Source organism: Zootoca vivipara, chromosome 8 (assembly GCF_965207765.1).
Source record: "Zootoca vivipara chromosome 8, rZooViv2.hap1.1, whole genome shotgun sequence".
Lineage (NCBI taxonomy): Eukaryota > Metazoa > Chordata > Lepidosauria > Squamata > Lacertidae > Zootoca > Zootoca vivipara.
The window spans coordinates 5,334,421-5,352,748 of NC_142591.1; the positions used below are offsets into that span (position 1 = coordinate 5,334,421).

Genomic DNA, 18,328 nt, shown 5'->3' on the forward strand with positions numbered 1-18,328 from the left:
ATGGGGCCAACTGTTGCATTTACCCTAGCAGGAAAAGAGGTAAGAATATATTCCCTTTTCAAATAAACATCTTTCTTTCATAGACAGATAAATAGTAGCCATTTACCATTAGAAAAAAATCCAGTAATATCTGTAGGAGAATAGAATTATTAGGACCAACTAATGTGCATAGTGTGACGTGGGTGGTGCTGTGGTCTAAACCACAGAGCCTAGGGCTTGCTAATCAGAAGGTTGGCGGTTTGAATCCCTGCAACGGGGTGAGCTCCCGTTGCTCCGTCCCTGCTCCTGCCAACCCAGCAGTTCGAAAGCACGTCAAAGTGCAAGTAGAAAAATAGGTACCGCTACAGCAGGAAGGTAAACGGTGTTTCCGCGTGCTGTTCTGGTTCACCAGAAGCAGCTTTGTCATGCTGGCCACATGACCTGGAAGCTGTACGCTGGCTCCCTTGGCCAGTAAAGTGAGATGAGCGCTGCAATCCCAGAGAATGGTCAGGGTCCCTTTACCTTTACCTAATATGCATAGTGTGTTATGGGAAGGCACACTCTATTGTCTCTCAAGACAGACAGATGCCAACAAGGACCAACTGAAATGGCAAAATAGTGAGGGGTAAGCCACTTGAGTTTTCCAGAACACACCTTCTTATTGAAAGTTTGCTTTTTTAATTAAAAAAAAAAACAGATGGGGAAGCAGAGAAAAAACTGGGCATGCTAAGAAAGCCCCTCTAGTGTTTAAGTGTTTGAGACAGAGTGTAGGAAGTATTCCACATACTTTATCCTGTGAGATACATACCTGTATATAACAGATTTCAGATTGCACCACTGGTGGTTATTGGCACAAAGAGGCCTTATGCCTGTGTAAACATCATCAGAAGTCATTGCATGTATTGAGTGTTACTCCAAGGCTGGCTTTAGCCAATCATGGCTCTTCTTTGGAGAACCTAATGCTGCTCTTACTACCTCACAATCTCCTCCTGACTTTACAAGTCCTATATCGATAAAAAGCCAAAGGTGGGGGGGGGAGGGGAGACCACCATGTGACAATTCATGTGCAGGAGGATCCCATGGAGAGTTCTGGTGCTTGGGGAAAAGAAGGTGTTTGGGGGTGGGAAGGGGTGCCCTCTGCTCAGCAAATGGTAATAATAATAATAATAATAATAATAATAATAATAATAATAATAATAATAATAATTTATTATTTATACCCCGCCCATCTGGCCGGGTTCCCCCAGCCACTCTGGGCAGCTTCCAACAAAACACTAAAATACAGAAATCCATCAAACATTAAAAGCTTCCCTAAACAGGGCTGCCTTGAGATGCCTTCTAAAGGTCTGGTAATTGTTGTTCTCTTTGACCTCTAGTGGGAGGGCATTCCACAGGGTGGGTGCCACTACCGAGAAGGCCCTCTGCCTGGTTCCCTGTAACTTGGCTTCTCCTAGCGAGGGAACCGCCAGAAGGCCCTCGGCACTGGACCTCAGTGTCCGGGCAGAACGATGGGGGTGGAGACGCTCCTTCAGGTATACTGGACTGAGGCCGTTTAGGGCTTTAAAGCTCAATATTTTGTGTGTTTAGCATTGCACTCAGCTAAACACACAAAATATTGTTTGTGTGACTCCAGTTATCAATTTAAAAGGTTTCTGGAGAAGACTGGTGATGAGAAAAAGAGAAAAAGGAGAAAAGATTCAGGGGTTGATGTGGTCAGGCCCTTGCTGGGTCCCACACTTCTACACGGGCACCAATGTCAACAACCCCGTATCCCCTTTCTACTGCTTCCCTTCCTTACTATTTCCACCCTTCGCTAGTCATCGTCCCCACTTCCCTCTGTCCCAGAATCAGAAGAACTATGATGGTGCAGAAGTAGAGAAGGAGCTGCTATTGCCTCCTCTCTCCTTCACCTCCAGCTCTCTTGCTGGCAAATGAGCAGTCAGCAGTGTTGATGGAAAGCAGCAGCAACAGCTGAGGGCAATGACAGCCTGTTTGAGCCCACTGAAGTGAGAAGTGGACACACAAATGTTTCGCCTGAGGGCTCACAATGTCCATATTTTTGGACTTGCACAAAGGGCCACTCACAGTAACAAGGTGTTAACACAGATATATCACCATTGGTCAGCCAATTAGCGCATACAGTGTGGATTCTGGTGAGGGCTCATATAACTGAATGTTCCTCCTTTAAAGGAGCATTCCCTATATGGCAAGATCCATTGGAGGAGCCGCTTAGGATGCATCAGATCTCTGGCTTAGTCAGCATTAAGTTCCCAAACCCACCTCAGCAGAAGGTTTGCCGGCATAAGTTGCTCCCCCAAAGTGCATTTTGGAGTGCAGGCTCCTTGGAGTGCAGCAAGACCAGTACCAGAAACTTTATTGTTGGTTGACTCTTGTTATGTACCTAATAAGTGAATAGCATTTTTTTTGTCTTGTAATGTTGAATTTATTCTGTTTGCCAAATGGTCGATTTTTGTCATTTTTGAATTTACTGGCATGTTCTGTATTTTATATGTTTGAATTTGCAGTGCTCTGAATGTTTGCTGTAAGGCGCTTTGGGCACAGTTCATGATTGAAAAGTTGCAGATAAGTAAATCAATCAATCAACCCTGGTTCAGCTGGGGCTCAGCCAGTGGAGCCAAAGCTGCTTCAGCTGAGGCCAGTTTAGAGAGCTTGCCAGGAGGAAGGGGGTCTAGGCTGGATGCTTAGCCAATTCAGCTTGGAAACTTTGGATAGAATACTATTTTAAAAGCTTGTTTTCCCTCTTCCAGGCTTAGGCAGGGAAGCAGCTGTGCTGTTGAAGGAGTTTGGATCTGATGTAACTTTACATTAGCATAAATTGCACCAGTTTGCTTTACACCAGGTGCTTGAGGGATTGCTCCCCAAATCTGTGACTGTCTCCACACACCTGTTTACTGTGCTCTCCCTGCATTTTCAAGTGTGGACTTTTAAATCTGTGTTCACAAAGTTATCCAAAATGCATATGTATCCAGCAGTTTTTTTTATAAAGTACTTCTGTTTGATGTGTTTCTCAAAGCAGCTTGACAACAACTGGAGTCATTAAGCCATTCTTATTTTGTCTCTAGACAAGTTATCCCTGTTTCATTAACAACCCGTAAGGTAAAGGTAAAGGGACCCCCGGCCATTAGGTCCAGCCGTGGACGACTCTGGGGTTGTGGTGCTTATCTCAATTTATTGGCCAAGGGAGCCCAGCATACAGCTTCCGGGTCATGTGGCCAGCATGTGTAAGCCACTTCTGGTGAAGCAGAGCAGCGCACGGAAACACTGTTTACCTTCTTACCTATTTATCTACCTGCACTATGACATGCTTTCAAACTGCTAGGTTGGCAAGAGCAGGGACTGAGCAATGGGAGCTCACCCCGTTGCAGGGATTCGAACTGCTGACCTTCCAATCGGCAAGCCCTAGGTTCTGTAGTTTAGACCACAGTGCCACCTGTGTCCCTTAACAACCCCTAGTGTGTACTAAAACAAATCTGACATTAATGAAGTTGTGCTGGTAGGAAGTTATAATAATAATAATTTATTATTTATAGCCCACCCATCTGTCTGGGTTTCCCCAGCGACTCTGGACGGCTCCCAACAGAATATTAAAAACACAATAAAACACCAAACATAAAAAACTTCCCTATGATGTCTTCTAAAAGTCAGATAGTTGTTTATTTCCTTGACATCCACTACCAAGAAGACCCTCTGCCTAGTTCCCTGCAACTTGGCTTCTCGCAGTGAGGGAACCGCCAGAAGGCCCTCAGCGCTGGACCTCAGTGTTTGGGCTGAATGATGGGGGTGGAGACACTCCTTCAGGTATACTGGACTGAGGGCATTTAGGGCTTTAAAGGTCAGCACCAACACTTTGAATTGTGCTCGGAAACGTACTGGGAGCCAATGTAGGTCTTTCAGGACAGGTGTTATATGGCCTCGGTGGCCACTCTCAATCACCAGTCTTAACTGCCGCATTCTGTATTAGTTATGGTTTCCGGATCACCTTCAAAGGTAGCCTCACATAGAGCACATTGTAGTAGTCTAAGTTGAGAAGTTGAAGTTGATATGAGTTGAGAAATGCACTGGGTGAGTGGGGGACAACACACTTTGCTGTGCTCTAAGGCAGCAATATGAACACACAGTTTCCCTCCTTGTGGGAAACTAGCATTCCAGGGAAAAGGCTGGATCAGAGTCCTTGCCCCTGGACCTGACAGGGTAATTTCCTTTTTTTATTATAAAAATTATTTTTATTTACTTTTAGAAAGGAATAAGACAAGAAACACTACAACATTTTTTATGCAACTTTCCATGCAGAGTGGCTTTCATTTGCTTACCGCAGGCATAGGCAAACTCAGTCCTCCATATGTCTTTGGACTACAATTCCCATAATCCCTGACCACTGGGTCCTGTTAGCTAGGGATGATGGGAGTTGTAGTCCCAAAAGATCTGGAGGGCCGAGTTTGCCTATGCCTGGGTTAGAGCACCCACCAGCAGTCTGATATGATCCAACCCAGAATTGGCCTTAACAGGGGCTGGAAAGCTTTCCAGTTACTGAGCCTGATGCCGAACCTCGGAATGGTGACAGGCCTTCCCTACTTTTTGCCAGCTCTGCGGCCATCCCTCCAAAGTCTGTGCGAAATGTCTCCTGGAGGGGCTTTGGCAGCTGCTGCCTCCCTCTCGGCCCCCAGACGGTGCTCTCTCAGCCTCTCCCCGGGCCCCACCCGGTTTCTGCCTGAGAGATTTTTGGAGAGGTTGTGGGGAACCCGAGAGGCATAGTCGAGCCCTTGTGCTGAAGGGCAGCAGCAGCCCGCCGTGTGCGCGGCTTGCCAGACAGGCGTCAGGGATGCTGCGAGCGGTACCCGGCTTCGGAGTTGCTAGGAGACGGGAGGCAGAAGGGACAGCCTCGCGGGAAGAAGGGCGCTTCAGGTGCGCGCCGAGGCGGCGGCAGCGCGTCGCTGCTTCGCCCGCTGGAGGCGCCCGCGCCGTCCAAGGGAGCGGAGGGGGTAGCAGCGCCTAGTGGCCCGGAGAGAAGGATTCGCCCGCCCGGCTCTAGAACGCTCTTGGGAGGAAGCTGAAGCCCATGCGGATTCCGGGAAGGCCCGGCTGGCGCGCACCTCGCCAGGAAGGTGCGCGCGATGCTCCGGGCTCCTGCGCGCGCGGAAGGTGCGCGGCCAGCTGGGGGGCGCCTGGCGAGCAGCTGCGGAACCTGCTTGGTCGCTGCTGCGGCAGCCGGAATGCGCTCCGCTGAAGCGCTGACTTAGGCGTCCGGGGAGGAGAGCCTCCTTGTCGGCCGTGAGTATTTCGGACCTGCAGTGCCGGGAAACCGAGAAGCAGGACGAGGGGAGCGGCCAGGGGCGGGGGGTGATGGGGGTGGGGAAAGGGGGGTGATGGGGGTGGGGAAAGGTGTTTGCACAGGAGGAAGAGGAGCAGGAGCAGGGAGGGAGCCGTCGCGCCTCTCCGGAGCGAGGTTTGTGCTGCAGAGGCAACGGCAGGAGTGCGGCACCGGCCGTGTCCTTGAGAAGCATCCTCCAGCCCAGCCGCGGAGGTGGAAAGAGACAAAGACAGACAGATTGAGCGAGAGAGACGGGACGGGGGATGCTTCCTCCCGCCGAGAGCGGCGGAGAGGGCGGCCGCGCGCTCGCAAAGGCTGGCGCCGTGTCCTTGGAAAACCTCTAGTAGGGGAAGGAGGGAGGGAGGGAGGGAGAAGCAGGGCTCTGGTCAGGGAACCGCCAAGGCAGAAACGCGAGGCATGAGGAAACGCATTTCTCAAGTCAAAGCATCTCAAAATGGAAGCAGGACGTTTCCTAGGGAAGCAGCAGCATCTCCTCTCTCCCGGGCATCTGGCTGAGAATCTTTGCCCTTGGACTGCTCGTCCTTGTGCCTGACTTCTGAGGCAGATGGCTGCGAAAGATCCTTGGTAAAAATCCCCAGGAACCTCTTTCTGGAAGTCAAGCGAAACCTCCCCTGATAAACTTTCCGCAACCCCTCAGTAAGGCTTCTCACCAGAGGGGTGCTTTCCGATTGGTGGGGGAGCCCAGGAAACAGGGAGCTGAGCCCCGGTACCTGCCCAGCAGGGCACCTGACCTTGGCGCAACCGGCCTGGGTGGGCAACGAGGCACGTGGGCGCCTGCGGGCCCCCCTGAGCCATGCGCGCTCCCTCTCTCGCAGATCCGAATGTCGGAGCACAGCAACGACGAGGGGGAGGACGATGCCGACCACGAGCACAGCGTTTCCATGCTGTTCCTGCTGGTCCTGGTCTTCTTCGTCATGGGACTCGTGGGATTCCTCATTTGCCACGTCCTGAAGAAGAAGGGCTACCGCTGCCGGACATTCCGGGATGAGCTCGACTCTGATAACAAGGAGTCTCTGACCCAGCTGAAAGATGGTGAGTAATGGGGGAGGGAGCCGAGAAGGAAAGCAAGCGAGCGGGGGTCTTCTTTCTTTCTTTCTCAGCCCCAAGCTCCCCGCCACCCGCAGGCGCAAAGCGGTGTTCCTTCAAGACCAAGAGTTCGCCACTCGCCAGCCCTGGATTAGCAAATGATGTGTTGGAGAAGGAGGCATAGAGAGAACTCTACATTTAAAAAAGCATCACTATTTTACCCCACCAGCCTAAATTCTGCGGGTGCAATTTGCTGGAGGGATTAAAGTGGGCTGCTGGTGGCTTTCGGAGCAGCCGCTTCATCCGTCTTGACAGCTCCCATCCCTTTAGGTTTTGTGACGTTGGCTTTGCTCTGCTCAGCTTCGCTTTCACCAATCATACAGCCCAGTCTCAGGAACAAATATTGCTGTGTTCGATAGGACTGACCCAGATCTGAGCTGAAATTTCCGGATCTAAGCAAAAACGTTACTGGTCTCCTTTCCCTCTTCACCAACTTTGCAGCTAATTTGCACGTTGCTTAAAGTCACCTCGCTAAATTGGAGCTAATAGCTCATATTTAATAATTTGCGAAACTGTAGCCTTGGAATAATGCCAGCAAATACTAGGTCCAGGCAAGGGGTTGAGTCTCTTGGTTCAAATCCCTGCTGAACCATAGCCAAATGGATAGTCATCCCTCTGCTGCTAGAATTTATGCACAGAGGACAGTTGGTAAGAGCACGAGACTATTAATATCAGGGTCTTTGGTTCGAGCCCCATGTTGGGCATGAAGAGTCCTGCACTTGATGTCCCTCGCTGTCCCTTCCAACTCTATGATTTTATGAAGACCAAGGGTTTAATAAGCCAGTGAGAGACGACCATACTTCTCCAAGCATTTTGTCCAAGCCTCATGCCAAATCAACTGAAACACATAGGCAAATGGGACCAGAATATCACGGTGGACTGCATGCTAGAATTAGTGGCATCTGAACTTAGATGGGTGTGAGCGGTTTTCATTATTTTATCCTACCTTTGTTCAAGGAGCTCAGAGTGATCTTTCCCTGCATCAGTCTATTCCCCCCAAGCAACCTTGTGAAGTAGGTGAGAGGCTAGAAGACTCGCCCCAAATCAGCCAGTGTCCTTCATGACTGAGTGAGGACTTGAACCCGGGTCGCTCCACCACAATGGTTTTCTTGAATTGGGTGGCAAATAATATTTAGGACTCTGAATCTAGGTGGGATGGAGGGCAACAACAACAGAAGAAAAATACTGCCTTTTCTGGCAGCTACAGCAAAGCTCTTTCCGTACAATTTCAACTAAAGTTGGAAGGAGGAAGTGGAGGCTGCTCCATTAGGACAAATGGGAGCACTGCACCATAGACCTCAGTCTGCCCTCAACCAGCCCCAACCTGCCTGCCTTTCTTGCATCCTGTCCAGGAGGCAGGCACTGCCTGTTGGCTTCCTCCTCCCATGGCTCAGTGCTGCCCTTGTGGGACTCAGTAGGGAAGAGGGCGGGACAAAATTAGAGGGAGTTGGCTCTGCCTGTCATTGGCACTGGCTCCGCCTCCTGCTTGAGTCCCTGCCTTCCACCTGACCAATCAGTGGGTACCAGCCACACCTGAAAGCAGGATGTTCCAATGGGCATAGCTGAAAGCAGGGATGTCCTTGTAATGGGATGTCTGAAAATTTGATGCGTGCTCTTGGCTATTATGTCCCTCAGACTTGCCTGTGATTGCGGCCTGAGCCTCATTTTATGTGATGCAGCTATGGGCATTTTGGGGCCACATTTCTGCTGTTTTTTCCAAATGTGAGGAGGGAGGTAGGATAGGGAAAGATGAGCAGGGAAAGAAAAAGAAAAACTGTAGTAGTTAGTTTTTATTAGTTTTTCATCAAGGTTGCATTCTGCTTTCGCCCTAAAGAGCTCAGGTGGCACACATGAATTTATCCTCACAACAAAGCTATAAAGTGGGCTAGAATGAGAAATTGTGACTTGCCCTAGAGGGGATTTGAACCCAAATTTCCCTGCACTTCTTGTGCTGCAGACTGGCATCAAAAAGACTGCAGCTCCCTTGTTCTGAAGGGCATTGTGGCAGCCTTAACCTTGCTACAGAGTTTTGTCTTTTGTAAATGGCCGTTTTCCATTTATCAAGTAGAAACACACAATTATTGAGCTGCTTTTATACAATCTCTACAGGCTTGGCTTAGCAGTTCTACATTGTACTAGAGAGATGTCAGGTGTCTGGGATTGCAAAGTTCCAAGAGTTTGTGCATGACTTCCATCGAATTTAGATTGCAAAGAAGAGGCAACATTTAAGATAGATATTCATCTTTATAAGTAATTGTTTCTAACAATTGCCACATTGTGTAGAAGCAGTGGGTTGCCAAGAAATACAGGTATTCCTGAGGAATAAACACAGGGACTGAAATGTGTGGGGAAGTGACTGGCTTCTTTGAATGGCACCCCTTAGTTTGGGAGATTTAAGTCAAATTATATCAGGATGATTACGGGCAGACTGCGCTGCTATGTGATCTGCTAGAGCAGGGCTGGGGAACCTTTTCTCTGTTGAGGATCACATTCCTGCAGGGCTAATCTGTCAGGGGCAGGGCCAGCAAGGTGAAGCAACCACCTCAGACGGCAGGATCCACAGGGGCAGCATATTTGGCTTGCATGGAATGCATCACCTCCTGCCACTGCAGCTGCAGCACATGCTGGAGGCCAGATCTGCATCTCCTCAGCAGCCCCCCCCCCCCATGTTGCCTCTACAGAAGCCTCTTGGCGAATAGGAGGCCCTGCTGCTCTCTCCCCACCCTTGTTCCATGGCAGGGGCATGCACACCATTTTGTGGCTCACTTTAGGTGCCAAAATGTCTCGGGCTGGCCCTGGTCAGAGGCCACATGTGGCAATGGCAGGGAGCGACGGAGCCACAAATGGTGTAGAGAAGCTCGTTTTCTCTGTGTCTCCTTGCCCCTGCATGAAATCAGGCCAAGGGCTGCTTGTGGCCACAGGTCTCCCCACACCAGTGGCTTGTTAGGTGGGACAGGGCTGCTAGGTTAGCTTCCTAATTCACTGTTGCTTGCCAGGGCAGAGGGAGCAAGGCACCAGGGAGATTGGCACAGTGTAAATGCACCAGCTGGGTATAAGGTTGGTTCCGTTGATGGTTTGCACTATGCCGACCTCCTGCCCCCTTGCCTCTCCTTCTTGATAGTACCTCACCTCCTGGGAAGCTGCAGTAACAGCTGGGCCCCCGCTTCTGTTTGCACACTTCTGTTAGAGAGAACAGCTTCCCAGGTCACTTTTGCAGAAGCATGGGGCTAGCTGTTCCTTGAGCATTTCAGGGTTTTTGATGCTGTATGGAGAGTTCCTCTGTTTCTTCTATCACTGCCATATCTTTTCATTTCAGATGAAGATGAGGAGCTGAATGAGGACACTGTAGAGAAGATAGTGAAGTGCATCATTCAGAATGAAGGTAAGGCTTAACCTTGGTTTAACGGTTGGGAAGTCCCTGTGCATGAGGATCTTGCTGTGACACATTTCTTCTTTCTCTCCTTTGTTAGCAAATGTGGAAGTCCTGAAGGAAATGCTGGGAGATGGTGACGTTGATCTCCCACTGCCGGTCCCTGTGCCCAGGTGAGGACAGGGTCCAGGTGCACCATAGTCTGGGCTAGAGATCAGCTGTCAGTGAGGAAGAGATGGAGAGATTAAAGCCCTTGTCTCTGTGCTAGAAAAGGGCAAAGGGGAAGCTCAGGCCTGACTCCCTAAAGTTCATATGGCTCCCGCAACATTTAATTACAGTTCAGGTTGTTTTTGGTTCCTGAGGCAGAAAAACCAAATGGGGTTTTCCCTCCCCAGTCCATGCTGGGATTCTATTGTGGTGGATGCGGGTAGCGCTGTGGTCTAAACCACCAAGCCTTGGCTGTAGTCTAAACCACCGAGGTTGGCGGTTCAAAACTGCTCAACAGTGGTGCGCTCCCTTTGCTCTGTTCCCAGCTTCTGCCAACCTAGCAGTTCGAAAGCACATCAGTGCAAGTAGATAAATAGGTAGCATTGTGGCAAGAAGGTAAACGGCATTTCTGTGTACTCTGGTTTCCGTCATGGTGTTCTGTTGTGCCACAAGAGGTTTAGTCCTGCTGGCCACATGACCCGGAAAGCTGTCTGTGGACAAAGACCAGTTCCCTCAGCCTTAAGTGAGATGAGTGCCGCACCCCATAGTCACCTTTGACTGAACTTAACCATCCAGGGGTCCTTTACCTTTATATCTTTTGTATTGTGGTTTTTTTTTGTTTGTACTGCTCACATTTATTTCAGTGGGGCTTCCTTAGGAGAACTTCCTGGTAGATTGAACTCTGTGGGTCACATTTGTCCGTGTGGATCTCAGAACCTCTCGTGCTTGTCTCATGGTAATGTGCTGGTCGCGTCTTGAGGGTTCCATCCTTCTGTTTAGATTGAGTGGTTTGGGACAATGATGTTCCGAGTTCAATGACTGTTGTGGCAATTCGCTTTCTGTTCTCTTTTCTCCAGCAGCCTCTGCCCACATCGCAACAGCCAAGATGCTGGCCTGCCCCATCACCACACGGTGCACTTGGGCTCAACGCAAGCACCTTGCATTCACTGCAGTAGGAAAAAGAGGCACCCGCTGCATCGCCAGGGCCGGTCCAAGGAGGGCAAGGGCAAGATGCACCCTGGGGAGACCACGGTCTTCTCTGTGGGCAGGTATTTATCAAGAGACAGGTCTTTCTTTATTTCCATGCCATCCTTCATTTTACTAGATTTCAGCATAAAAACATAATACAACATCTTGGAAATCATTGTAAAGGGAGCAGAAGAAATGCACTTTGCAATCCTTCGGTTGGGAGAAGGCATTCACCATAGCAGGTGGCAGGGCAGGAGCAAGGTGTTTTTACATTTCCCCTCTGCTAACAAACGGGTTGTTGTTTTTTAATTTAAAAAAGTTATTTGTATATTGTAGACTGCACCCTCAAATAAAATATTAAGTCACTGGTACAATGAAAGGTGTGAGTGCAATAAAACATACCATAAAACAATGCAAAATAATAATAAAAATGACTGGCTCATCTTGGAAAGATTCAAACAACTATGTTGTTGTTGGCACCTGTCTCTCTCAGGAGACAATGGAGGAGTGTAACTTTGGGGGTAAGGCCAAACTCTTGGAAAGTTGCAGCGCCTGCTGTGGCTGTAGAGACTGATATGGGAGAGATATCCCCCCCCCCCAATAACTGCTGGCCCCTGCATTGTCTTTGCTGCGTTTGCAGCACCAAAGTGACCTCTCTGGGGCTCAAGCCTGTGCAATGTGTCTGGAGGTCCTGGGCTGCCCAGATTACAAGGACCACCCCCCCCCCCAGCCTTGCTGATGTGGTTCAAAGGAAAACAGAGCAATACATTTGGCACCAGCTTGGCTGCAAGAGTTGCCAGAAGGAGGCATACAAGATGCCACCCAACCTCCTTAGGGAATCCACGACAGCTTTTTGTAGGGTTTACTCCTTCACCGTCTCTCTTCCTGAAGATGTGCTGAAAGGCAGCAGATATAAATAATTGCTATGCTGGGGTGGGAATTGAGACACTCCAACTCCCGAGTTAGCATAGTTTGATCTCCATTTTGGGAGCATGTCAGGACATGGTCAGGTGTTGTATACTTTAAGCTGAGCCTGCCTCTGGTCCCCTGGTCCAGCTCCTTTTTGGTCCTAAGGTTGGTAGGACCAGGACTAAAGAAGTTTCCAGAATGGTGAGTTGGTGGGAATCCAGCACCAGATCTCCCTCTCCAAGGTTAGAATTCTTGGCCTTCCAGGGGCCACGGAATTGCAGGGCCAGGCATACAAAAAGCAGCAACAAAAGGGAAAAGGACACATCATTTCTCACATGGTGAAAAGGAAACTTTCCACACCAAAACCAATCTGTTTTGAATAAGAGGTATTTAATAAAGACACAGTAGAGGACCCCTTGAATGGGACACCGCCCAATGGTTCATCCAGTGCCTCACAATACTGAAGAGATTTGCCATTATTCTTATAAAGCCTTGGCTCCCTAAGAGAGAGTGTAATTATATTCTCAGTAAGTTTATTAGGCATACTTGCAAGGTGAAAAATGAAAACAAATCAAAGACAAAGAGTGAGGGGGTCAGAGCATCAGCTTGATGAGTAGTGTCTCATGGTTTGACTTCAAAGTGTTGCAATTTTAGCTTCTTTCTTGAGTCTTTGAGGAAAAGATTTAAATTACCGCATTTGTCGCTCCATAGGACGCACCTGACCATAGGACGCACCTAGTTTTTTAGAGGAGGAAAACAAGAAAAAATATTTTGCTTTCTTGAATTGTCCTAGGCATAGCAGCCAACTCCTAGAGGCCTAGGTACCTTTGGCCCCCCCCTAAATATTTGAGGAAGCTTATTTTGCAAAGGGGGGGAGCTCCATTTTTTTGATGATCAGTTCAAAGTTGTGCAGCTTTTTTGCAAAAGGGAAAAGGCCCGTTTTGGGGGAGGGGGTCAGCTCAGAGTTGTGCATCTTTTTTGCAAAGGGGGAAAGCTCAATTTTTTAGGATCAGCTCAAAGTTGCTGAGTTTCCTTGCAAAGGGGAAAACATCCTGTTTTTATGGGGTTCAACTCACAGTTCTGCAGCTTTTCTAGGCAAGGGACCCATTTCTACAGTTTCCAGACAGATAATCTAATCAGCCAGTCACATGTCTCCCCCTGCAGACAACAACTGAGGCCTAGGCAAGGGGCCGGGAAGGGAGCTAGCTCTCTTATCTCCCTCCCCGATCTCTTGCAATCAGCTGCTGAGCGGGTTCCTTTCTTTCCCCCTCTTGTTAGCCTTTAGCTCTTTCTCAAAAAAAGAAAGAAAGAAAAAGCACGATCTGCCTTTAGCCCCTGGGCAACTCACCTCCAGGGACCACACATTCGCTCCATAAGACGCACAGAATCTCCTCTTACTTTTAAGGAGGAAAAAAGTGCATCTTATGGAGTGAAAAATACGGTATGTGGGAAAGGGCTCCCTAACTGGTTTCCACAGGGCTCAGCTTTTTCTCCCCATTCAAACGTTCGCTCCTTTTCCTTAGCATGCTCTTCTAATCTAGCATCCGTGGGGAGAGTGAGCAGTGGACACCAAAATACAGGAATAATAAACCTATTTGAAAGTATCCAGGGAAAAGGTATGCTATTCTGCATCGGAGAGTAGCTAGTAGGATATGGTTAGTATCTTATCCACAAAAAATATAACCAAATGCCTCAGAGTTTTGCTTTCTGTTCTGTCAGGAGACCTTGCAACCCAGATGATGAGGGATCTTACAGGATGATTTTGTCACTGTTGATTCACCTGGCTTCCTTTATCTCCCCCCCCCCCCACCCAGATTTCATGTCACCCATATTGGGAAGAAACAGGACGAGTCTCTCCCTGGTAGCAAACAGGACCTTGGATCTGCTGATGCAAACCAGGAAGCCCACAGCAACGAGAAACTCCCATGGGAGGGGTCCCAGAATGGAATAGTTCACACAGGCGAATTTCAGCAAAATGGACTCCAGCAGGCAGATCTTGAAAGTGAAAAGGGGCCCAAGGAAGAATGGGCAGATGAATCCACTCAAGGAGAAGGCCCCTTGAACACAATGGCCAACTCAGATGCCTCTATGAATGGACCAGAGAGGAAAGAAAACCCCAAGCCCTGCTCATTGCAAGAGGCCAGCCTCCTAGGGACTGCAACAAGCAATTCGTCCGAGACAAACTGCTCTACTGGACCCAAGTGCCTTGGGTCAGAGGATCTGGAGAGCCTGGATAAGGGTGTGGCTGCCTCTGAGGATGAGGGTGTTCAAAGGGCAGCTAATGATGTATCAGAAAAAGCAACATCCAGACTAGATATATCAGGAAACGAGATCAATAGAACAACAAACAGCACAGAACTCCAGGTAGATACTGTTATGTCCTCTCTTTCCTCATCTTACAGAACGCCCCATTTCTCTTGCTGTGCACAGGGCTACTAAGAGCATTGCTGACTAACAGGTACAGCCCTCACAGCACATCCAAACTGATGCCAGGGGGTTGTGATTGACAGATTCTCTTGAGAGAGTGGAGGAGGATAAACAGCCAGTGGGTAACTGTTTACACGCATCAAAAACCCAGCAGGGGGCACAGAGTACCTAGCACTGAGAATTAAGGTGTGTATGTGCCTACAGAAGCTGGTGCAGCACAGTTTTCCCGCTGCAGAAGAGGGAGCCCTTCTTCCCCTTCCCTCCTCTAATGACACATGCACCCAGTGACAGAGGAAGGGGTGTGCGTGGGGGGGTGGTTCACCCCGGGTGTCCTCACTGAAGGGGGGAGGTGACAAAATGAGGTGTTTTTTTAAAAAAAGTTGTGCTCACAAAACTTTTTCGGAGTGACGTGGTGGCTTACGGCACCATGGGACTTGCGCATGCCTACTGCCTCTCCCTCAGCAGCCCTACAGCTGAGGGGGAGGCGGCGGAGAGGCTCAGCTTGCCCCGCCCCCACGGGTGGATCGCCCCACCCCTGGCTGCAGGGCACACCCCCCACCAGTCACCCGAGTGTCTAGCTACGCTGCTGCATGTGCCTGACTCTGAACTATTGTTCTGGGACAAAATGAACTGAGGGAGGCTCTGTATCTTGCCAGAAAAGAGGGCAATACATATCCTAAGAAGCCCCACCACCCAGGGCCGTCTTAAGCACCTCTGGCGCCCTGGCGCCAGGGTGCGACGGATCCCCCCGCCGCCCCATTTTCCAGCGCGTCGGGCGGCCGGGTGGCCGGGCTCAGCGCACAGCACGGCTGCCGAGAGAGCTGCTGCGAGGCAGCGCGGCCGGCGGGCGGGTGGGCGCAGCTGCGAGGCGCCCCCCCTGGCGGGCCGGCGCCGTGGCGCCCTGCGCCACCCAGCCTAGCCATAGGGCCGGCCCTGCCACCACCCCAAATCTATTTGTGTCTGTACTAATCAGGGGTTCTCAAAAGGGAAGAGCTGTGATGAAAACAAGGGAAGCAAGGTAGCTGCAAGTAGATTTCCCAGTGCAGGGTAGATTTGGGGAGAACATTAATCTTCCAAATGTTACAGCACTAAGAATTTTAGTTCCATGAACATCAACACATTTTTTTTAAAATAAAAGGATAAAACTAGGAAGGTACAGGACTGTAATGAGTTCAGGTGTGATACAACAGCAAGGAGGAGAGGAAATAAGTGTTTGAGCTGTTGCTTACTGCCAAAAGCAGGCAAATGCTGATGAAATGAAGTGTTTTTGCTTCAAACGTCATTGTAATCGTGAAATGCGGGCCAGGGAGGCAGGAGAGGCACCCTTTACAGAATGCTTGGGTAAAAGCGGTACAAATTCACAAGTATTATTTTAATAATTTCTAGGATAGCTGCCTTGTTGTGGTTAAATGATGGAATGCAACTATATTCAGGAAAATAACATACCAGCTGAAATCAGCTTGGAAGCAGTAACATTTATATTCAGAATATCCATGGAGGGTTACGAGGTCAAAAGATGTAGAAACCAATCTATCTCTGAAGTGGCAGAAATGAAAGATTGCATACTATTTGAAATAGGACACTCAAATATCTGGTATATTATTATTGCTTATTATTCATGTTTGTTCTTGGTGTGTAACCTCTTACCCCATTTACACTGGCATTATTACATATCCAACATTTTCTTGGTTTGACAGAAAGAATTTAGTAGGTGGAGGAGATGGAGCATAGAGTTTTATATAGACAGGATGCTACCTGCTGAAACCATAATTTTGAATTGCATACCACTTAGAGACAGTCCAAGTTATTTTAGCGCTTGAAACAGCAAATTATAAATATAACCTCCCTGGCAGTAGTAAATAACATTATTAGTAAATTATTAATTGGCAGGTTGCTACCTTTTAATAATGCCCCATATCTGAGATGTGCCACCTCAGCCTACCTAATGGTAGAACAGGCCCATAAACTCATATTATTTTAAGATGTGCTTTCCTGGTATACATTAATTTTTTAAAAAGAAGACAAACCTTTTAGCACATCATGCACATTATGAGTCTGCAGTGCCCATTAAAACTGTCACATGTAAAATGGTCCTTAGACTGGATTCCACTTCCCTCCCCGACTGGCCTTTTTATAGAATCATTGCTGAAGCTCTCTAATCCCATCTCTACCTCGTAAGGCTTCATTGAGTGCCAATTAGCTCCTACCTGTAAATCTCCTTGGGGTTTTTCACATGCTTAGGAAGAGCCATGATCCTGGCACCAGTGCCCACCATCGGGAATGCCAGCTTGGCCCCGCGGCTATGGGTGCCCGGGGCCATGGGTGCCATGCAGCATGCATGGCCCTAGCACCAAAATTTGTGGGTGCCCGGCCCCTTCATGGGGAATTTTGTGGGTGCTCAGGCACGCAGGGCCCCAGGGAGTTGGCACCTATGCCCCCCATTCTGGGGACTGGCATCTCTCCCACTCATACGGCCTACCTAGTTCCCACCCCCTGCTATTGTTGGCATAGACCACCTGGCCAAATCCTAGCCAGTATAGGGACCCCCAGGTGTTCTTCCAGGACCCCTAGGAGCCACTTTGCCACTCTTGCCCCACTCCTTAGGTGCCACGTTGTGGGGGTTTCTGGGGTTTCTAGTAACATTAAGATGTTGGTGTGACCCTTTCCCTGCTTGTTTCTTGCCTCTTTTCTCCCAGGAGCAGAGGCTGGTGGTGCAAGACCCAGGAGTATCCATGTGACGTAAGTTCCACGCTCTGCTTGTCAACAGCTGGGACTGAGGGTTTGAGTGTCGCCACAAAGCCGCTCCCAACGTTAGGCTGGGGGGGGGGGGGAGACCAGGCTGCCTGACAAAGTATGTAATGTGGAGGTTGGGCGGGAGTAGCTCTGCTTTGACTGGATTGGCAAGAGATGGCGGGATTCTTTGGCACACGGAAACCAGACGGGGACTGCTGCTCTCTGGGCTTCTCTTTGTCCTCCTCAGGCACCAGAGCAATCTGAACCACGTTGCTCTGAGGTGGAAGCTTCACGGGCTGTCAGTCTACTGCTACTCCCCAGGGGAAGATAGCTATCCCTGCACCAGGCCCAGACACTTTATGGGGACACCTGAAGTATCAGATTAGGGTTTCCACCTACGCAGAACAAGGGACCCAGGTGGTGCTGTGGGTTAAACCACTGAGCCTAGGGCTTGCTGATCAGAAGGTCGCCGGTTCGAATCCCTGTGATGGGGTGAGCTCCCGTTGCTTGGTCCCAGCTCCTGCCAACCTAGCAGTTTGAAAGCACATCAAAATGCAAGGAGATAAATAGGAACCGCTACAGCGGGAAGGTAAACGCGTTTCCATGTGCTGCTCTGGTTTGCCAGAAGCGGGTTTGTCATGCTGGCCACATGACCTGGAAACTATACGCTGGCTCCCTCGGCCAATAATGCGAGATGAGCGCGCAACCCCAGAGTCGGTCATGACTAGACCTAATGGTCAGGGGTCCCTTTACCTTTACCTACGCAGAACATAGGAGACCTCAACTTTCACCATCATTCACCTCCTCACCCTTTAAGCACCTAACTCTTCACTCAGCAAGGAATGGTGCTGGGGACACTGCGATGATAGCCATTGACCCGTTTGGCCGGCACCCCGCCAAAAAGTGTTCACAGTGATTCCTCCAGCAGATCTAGTGCCAAAGCTAATCAGACTGGGCCCATAAGCACATATGCCGGCTGCACCCACAAGATCCAGGGCTCTCCTTGGGTCATTCCCTGGCAGCCCCAGTGTGGACAGCAGCAGAACAGCCCTTTTACCATGTTTATGCTCAGTTCCACACATACCTAGAAGTAGTGACATTTTAGTTAAAACTACCAGCCAGATCCACAGCCCTGGGAGGTATGTGCAAGCCTAGAGAAGTTATAAGGCTCCTCATTTGCCCCAAAGAAGGGTTCATATCCCACCACAGGGATATGGCTTTTTGGAGGGTAACACTTCCAGGTGTAGGTGTGTGTGTGTGTGTGTGTGTGTGTGTGTGTGTGTGTTTGATTAATTGCA

The 18,328-nt window shown here is 49.4% G+C and overlaps 1 protein-coding gene across 4 annotated transcripts in view; it reads left to right on the top strand.

Moving 5' to 3' along the window:
* The window catches only part of RELL2 (RELT like 2), a 21,863-nt gene continuing 3,535 nt past the window's right edge, over positions 1-18,328 (top strand). Inside the window, exons 1-7 of one of the 4 annotated variants that reach the window (XM_088675055.1) lie at positions 1-39; positions 6,145-6,361; positions 9,732-9,797; positions 9,886-9,958; positions 10,850-11,041; positions 13,685-14,234; positions 16,994-17,036. In XM_088675055.1, the coding sequence (XP_088531181.1) occupies positions 1-39; positions 6,145-6,361; positions 9,732-9,797; positions 9,886-9,958; positions 10,850-11,041; positions 13,685-14,234; positions 16,994-17,035 (1,179 nt within the window). In that variant the 3' untranslated portion in view covers position 17,036. Of the gene's footprint in view, positions 40-4,626; positions 5,269-5,673; positions 5,894-6,010; positions 6,362-9,731; positions 9,798-9,885; positions 9,959-10,849; positions 11,042-13,684; positions 14,235-16,993; positions 17,037-18,328 lie in introns of those variants that run through there. The other 3 variants (XM_088675056.1, XM_088675058.1, XM_088675059.1) reach the window with 3 other exon arrangements.